The 6,831-nt window shown below is 35.0% G+C and overlaps 2 protein-coding genes across 2 annotated transcripts; both read left to right on the top strand.

The window, feature by feature from the left end:
* Positions 1 to 2,234: 2,234 nt before the first annotated feature.
* On the top strand, positions 2,235 to 4,079 carry LOC140448933 (uncharacterized). The gene has a single exon (XM_072542070.1). The coding sequence runs from the start codon at positions 2,235 to 2,237 to the stop codon at positions 4,077 to 4,079; it is 1,845 nt and encodes a 614-aa protein (XP_072398171.1).
* An 87-nt stretch (positions 4,080 to 4,166) lies between these two features.
* On the top strand, positions 4,167 to 4,805 carry LOC140448932 (uncharacterized). Its single transcript, XM_072542069.1, has one exon. It carries the CDS (start codon positions 4,167 to 4,169, stop codon positions 4,803 to 4,805), a length of 639 nt encoding a protein of 212 aa, XP_072398170.1.
* The last annotated feature ends 2,026 nt before the right edge of the window (positions 4,806 to 6,831 follow it).

Below are 6,831 nucleotides of genomic sequence, written 5' to 3'. Positions count from 1 at the left end.
TTCATTTGGATTGCCGTCGTACTCTGGTACGATAGAAAGGTCTTTATTAACATCAAAAATGGGTGCCATATTAGAATTATTTGAAATGGATGCTGGTGTAATAATTATAGAAGGTATTTCAAACAAATTTGTGGTTTTAAAAATATGATTATTATCAACTAAATGTAAATCTGGTTTAATATTTTCACTAGATTCTATATTAGATTCAAAAATTGTTGAAAGAGAATCGCTTATTCTAAAGGATGATACTTGTGAATTGATATTAGAATTAGAAATAAGATGAAATTTGCTTACAGTAATAGGATGATGCTTGGATGCATTCCTTTTAGGTACAAGTTTCTTTTCTTCTTTAAGTTTCTTTTCAGCTTTCTTCATAAATATGTTTCTGTGCCAATTTGCCTGGAATCCGTGGGTTAAATAGCTGCAGTTTTCCCTGGATTTGGGTTCGGTAGCGGGTAAACGTTTGAGAACGACGAGGATCTTCTGGAGACTCTCCCACTAATCTACTGAATGCGCCACTTAAGGGTTGTCACTCCCGAAGGTACTTTTTAAAAAGGCCCTTTTAAAGGTACAACTGACAGAGTAACAGCACTTTATTTAATATAATTACAACTAACTTTAAAATGAAAATTTACAGTATTTATATGAAATTAATTGATGACAACTTGTCTGCAATATGTGTCGAAACTGCTGATCGGCTGGACTATTGAACTGCAATACTGCTGACAATCGGGGTTAATGTATCGTAATTAACGTATTACTTGATATTTTTAATGATATTCTTTTTAAAGATGTAGAAATTGATATATTAAGAACTGTTATTGCCTACCAATCCCTAAACCAAATAAAAATCCCAACTTAGTACAATCATATAGGCAAATCTCTTTGATGTCGTGTGTTTTAAAGACTTTGGAAAGAATTATCAAAGTAAGACTAGAATGGTGGATAACTTATAATAAATTAGCTTGTCAAAATCAATTCTCTTTTAAAAAAGGGGTTGGTTCTCTAGATGCTCTTAGTACTCTTGTGGTAGACATAAACAATAATTTTGGCAGAAACAATTACCTTTCTGCGCTTTTTATGGACGTAGAAAGTGCGTATGATAATATATGCCTCTCCATTTTAAGAGATAAGATGTTGAAATTATTTCATATTCCAAATCAGGTAGTCAACATGATTATTAAATTCTAGACTAATGGAAAAATATTTTTAAGAAATTTTGATAACACAATTGTAGGTCCAAGAAATAACAACAATGGACTTTCACAAGGCTCAGTTTTAAGCCCTTTTCTCTTTAATTTGTATACTGCTGATTTACATCAATTTAGTTTTAATCACATTCCGTCTAAAATAGTACAGTATGCAGATGATCTCTGTATATATACTGAAAATAAGAAATTTAATATCACTATGGCTATTTGTAAGGCATCTTACAAATCTTTAACCCTTACCACCTTAGCTCAAGCGTCATCAAGGTGCAGTCTATGCTCAGACAACCATTTTATCTACTCTTGTTCTAAGTTTCGTACCATGCCGATACCAGACCGATTTGCTAAAGTAAAGGAACTTCATCTGTGCACAAATTGCTTAAAAGCCGGACATAAAACTTTAGAATGTAAATCTAGCTACTCCTGTAAGACATGTCAAAATAAACACCACACTCTTTTACATAGAACTCAATCTGAGTCGCAAAATCATCATTTTAAAAACAATGTATCTACCACATCTAATTCTCAGCAATCTCATCAAAATAATCCTAGCACTTCTAGAGAACCACAGGCATCCTGTAACTTATATTCATTTAACCAAAATCCCAATTCATTCATACTATTAGCTACTGCTGTAGTAAAAACATTTGACAAAAATCAACAACCCATACAGGCCAGAGCCAACCTAGACAGTGGAAGCCAATCCAATTTTATTACTTAAGAACTATTTGAGAAACTAAATCTTCCATATGAACATGTTAACCTACCTATAACGGGTATAAATTGCGTTACAACGTCACTTACCAAACGTGTAAAATTAGAAGTAAAATCTGTAAATGGAGACTTCACTTTCAAAATGCCTGCTCTCGTAATTAATCAAATACCCGACCTCAGCACATAACACCTCAGCATTCAATCAACCCTTCTTATATTAACATACCCAATAATATCACATTAGCTGACCCACAGTTCTATGATCCTTCTGAAGTACACCTACTCATCGGTGCAGGAGTATTCTTTAACCTCATGGGTTCTGGACAAATAAAAGGTAATAGAGGTCAACCATTTTTACAACAAACTAAATTGGGTTGGGTAATTAGTGGCCCAATTCCTGCACAATCTTATTGCTACCATTCTAATCCCAGTTCTTGCTTTGATCCTCTTCAGAACAGTATCGAAAAATTCTGGAAAATTAAAGAGAACTATACCACGATCCCTTCTAAATACACTAAGGAAGAAGAAGAATGTAAACTCCATTTTCAATCTACCACAATTCGGGACGACACTGGACGTTTTCAAGTGAGTCTTCCTCTTAAACCTCAAATTTCACAACTGGGCGATTCTTATGACATGGCTCTTAAACCATTCCTATCAATAGAAAGGAAGTTACAGAAAAATTCCATTCTAAAACAAGCCTATGGCGAATTTATGTCACAGTACATCGAACTTGGACACATGTCTAAAATTTCGGGTCTAGAACCTGATCTTTCTCCTTCCTATTATTTGCCTCATCATGATGTCGAAAAGAAGGATAGTCTTACCACTAAAACTCGTATCGTTTTTGATGCCTCGTGTCTCACTTCTACCGGCATATCACTAAATCATACACTCAAGGTGGGCCCTGTTGTTCAAAGCGATCTCTTTTCCATATTGCTACGATTCAGACAGCACAGCTTCGTATTTACCGGTGACATTGCCAAAATGTATCGCCAAGTGTTGGTAGAACCAACACAGCGTAATCTTCAACGCGTGATATGGCGAAATGATCCTTCCCAGAAAATTAACATTTATCAGTTAAACACCGTGACATACGGCTTGGCAAGTTCATCATATTTAGCCACTAGATGCTTAAAGGAAATTTCTATACATTCTTCTGCTACATTTCCTGAAGAAAGCCGTAAGCTCAACCTAGATACGTATGTCGATGATGTGGTGACCGGTGCTTTAACTGAACAAGCCTTGATTGCTCTTCGTAGAAACTTAACATCAATATTAAGTTCCTATGGCTTCAATCTAAGGCAATTTTTTTCATCAAACAGTATGGCCCTACTATCAGATATAAATGTAGATGATCACAAAGAAGAATATATAATAATCGATTCACCAAACAGTAAAACTCTTGGCATATCTTGGAACTCCTCAACTGATTCATTTATCTACAGCACAAAGATAAAACCGAATCCATACAGTATTACAAAAAGGACAATTCTATCAACCGTAGCTTCTATTTTCGATCCTCTAGGCTGCCTTGGGCCAATGCTCGTCCAAGCAAAGGTTCTAATGCAAAAATTATGGATTCAACCACTTGGCTGGGATGATCCTATTCCTGTGGAACTCTATAAAATTTGGAAATCATTTATAGATAACCTTACTCTCGTTAACCCCTTTAATATACCTCGTCAAATCACTACGATAGATCCCATTTACATTGAGTTGCATGGCTTTTTCGATAGTTCGATAAATGCATATGGAGCTTGCATATATGTACGATCTATTGATACACACGGTCGCATAGTTAGCAATTTACTGTGCGCCAAATCACGTGTCGCTCCACTAAAGGCTATTTCACTACCTAGACTAGAATTGTGTGGAGCCCTTACTCTTGCTCGTCTAACTAAAAACGTAATTGAATCGTTAGAACTTAATTTCTCAAAATTTTATTTCTATACCGACTCCACAATTGTTCTATGCTGGTTGGGTCTTGAATCTCGCACTTTGAAAACATTTGTATGCAATCGTGTATCCGAAATCCAGCAATTAACAAAGGTAGATGAGTGGCATCATATACCTTCCAATCTAAATCCTGCCGACATAATATCTAGAGGAGCTAGTCCCTCCGAATTGCATGAATGTGATCTATGGTGGCATTGACCTTCATTTTTGTTGCAATCGCAGGATACTTGGCCCCCAAACAATCACATATCCAGCTTCACAGCGCATAATGCTGATCCAGATTAAATGGAAATTAATCCAAAATCCATTGTTTTATCTACTCAAGTATCTCCTTCAACCTTAATATCCTCACTTGTCAATAGATATTCTAGTTATATTAAACTTTGGAACGTCCTGGCTTATTGTTTTCGATTAATTCACAATGCTAAAGCTTCAAGGGAATTCCGGATAACTGGAAATCTCACATCAACGGAGATTGACCGAAGCACACATCATATTATCAGAGACGTCCAGAGAGAAAGCTTTTTTGAGGACATTCATCAATTAAAGGCTCATGGTCGAGTCAAACCTTCCAGTAAATTAAGCCCACTGAACGTATTCCTTGACGACTTAAAACTAATCAGAGTGGGAGGTCGTTTAAGACCCGTTTCTATCCAATTCTCAGCAAAACATCCAGTTTTACTTCCACATACGCATCCTCTGACAGAATTAATTATCTTTTATGAGCATAAGCGAAACCTTCATCCTGGAGCCCAGGCGACGCTATCTTTCGTCAGACAATCCTTTTGGCAATTAAACGGCAGAAATGCGGTCAGAAATGTTCTTAGTAAATGTATTCCATGTTTTAGAAGCAATCCTCAAATCATGAACAATTTAATGGGGGATTTACCTGCCTCTCGAGTTAATATCTCACATCTCATGTAGCATGTTCGTCTATATAAATATTGTATATTTCATTGTAATTCTGCAAGCAACAGCCTAAGCGAACCATTTTTTAAATAATTAGTCACTCCCTTTCTTTATTGAAGTGTATCCCTAGATAACTTCAAGGGCGGCGGTATGTTCGATCCTAATTTATAGAAAACATTCTTCGTTATCAATATTAATTTCCCTGCACTCAATATTCTCTTCCCTCGTTGGAAGATACTATTTATTATGTCATTATTATGTCAAAAATTATGTCATTATTTTGTAACCTCGGAAACCTTTTTTGGATGGTGCTAGGAAGGTCACCAATGGAGACACTGCGGACGGCAGCCAGATGGTTGGTGGAGAGCGAGTCGTGGGTTCGAAACTAGCTTTTGGAACCAGGAATGGGCCCAACGGACGAAATAAGTAAAGATACGATAAGAGATATTAGAAAAAGATACAGAAATAAACAAAAAGATAGATGGGTAAAATTACCAAAGATAAAATAAGATAGGGAACAGGGCGCCACTTAATTTTTTGGGGTTTAAGGAGAAAATTAAGAAACCTTAGAAAAGAGAAGAGATAAGGAAAGATACTTAGTTTCAGAGATCAAACCCAAGAAAAGAAATAGTTAGTTATTGAATAAATTTGGTCAACACTCTACATAAACAAAAAATAAGTATATAAGATATTACACTTACTTATCTACGAAACTTAATCAGCCTGATCTTTCTACTGGTCAAAGGTAACTATATTTAAAGGTAAAAACCAAATATTCAGAGTTATGGTTATATCAGGGAACTTTGTTAGGAGTCAACAAATAAAATACATACATAAAACAATAACAATATATTCAACAACAAAATAATGACGCTGCTGAATGCAACACAAGTAATAAAAATACACAAACAACTATGAAATGGTGGTAGGTATACATATAAAAATAAGCAGAAATATAATTAGAAAATACCTTTACAAAGATATACAATACACTCATGCGCAAATAAAGTTTTGGCGTATCTCGAGATAAGCAAAAAAATGAATAAAAAATTATAACAAACACCAAAGATAACAAAAATTAATAAAATTTAAATTTACAAAAATACAAAAAAGTTACTGAATTGAAAACATAAAAATTTAACCAAACCGCACTTGGTAAAGTCGATTATTTGGTTCGTAACAAAATATTGACTGTTCTTTAAATTTAATGCAAAACTCAGTAGTTACTCTCAACTACATTTGAAGACTTGTATGAACTTTAGGTACGTCCAGATAATGGAAGATGATATGATGCCATACCATGTTACTTGCCCAGATAGGTGGAGCTATTAAGATTATGTTAACTTACAATAATTCCTGACGACTGCTGCATTAATTCACTAAAGTTAATACTGTACTTGTATTAAACACCGAATTTATGACTATATTTAATCTAATATAGTATAAGATAAAAAAAACTCAAAATAACAAGTGTATACACACTTATAAAGAAAATGCACAGAGACGGTAAGGTAGCAGATACGATAATGTGAACTAAGCGTCTTAACTCGACGAATGCCCACCGGTAAGTGACTTGGTTCCTCTAAAATTTTACCAAGCTACCCAAGAAAAGGTGAGGGTATCTTCCCCCCAAAAATGATAGGCTAGCCTGTATCTATTTCTGAGAAGGTAAAAAGTTCTTACTAACATTGAACATAACGGTATCCTTCTACCTACAAACGTGACGAAATATCAAGTCTCCTAGATTAGGTTTTTCCCGAAAAACATTACAACGGGCGTTCGACTACAATTACCGAATTTATGAAAAAGACCCGGAAAAGGATTAACTAAGGATTCGCCAACCCGGCGTCTTTAAATAAATACTTAGGTAGATTCTTCAGTCATATTTCGGTAGTTTCCCAATAAAAATTTCTGATCGTAAACACGACCATCAGCGTATCATCCACATGGGTAAAAGGAATTAAAAATATTTTAATAAATTATTAAAAAAAATGTTACACAGCCCCCTCCCAAGAGAGAAAACTGGTGAAGAAGAAGAAAG

Source organism: Diabrotica undecimpunctata, chromosome 8 (genome assembly GCF_040954645.1).
Source record: "Diabrotica undecimpunctata isolate CICGRU chromosome 8, icDiaUnde3, whole genome shotgun sequence".
Classification (NCBI taxonomy): Eukaryota; Metazoa; Arthropoda; class Insecta; order Coleoptera; family Chrysomelidae; genus Diabrotica; species Diabrotica undecimpunctata.
The sequence above is the reverse complement of the archived record's forward strand: the minus strand, read 5'-3'. Positions and strand labels throughout refer to the sequence as shown.

Coding starts and splice junctions, on each gene's coding strand:
- LOC140448933 (XM_072542070.1), top strand. CDS start 2,235: ATGGGTTCTGGACAAATAAAAGGTAATAGAGGTCAACCATTTTTACAA.
- LOC140448932 (XM_072542069.1), top strand. CDS start 4,167: ATGGAAATTAATCCAAAATCCATTGTTTTATCTACTCAAGTATCTCCT.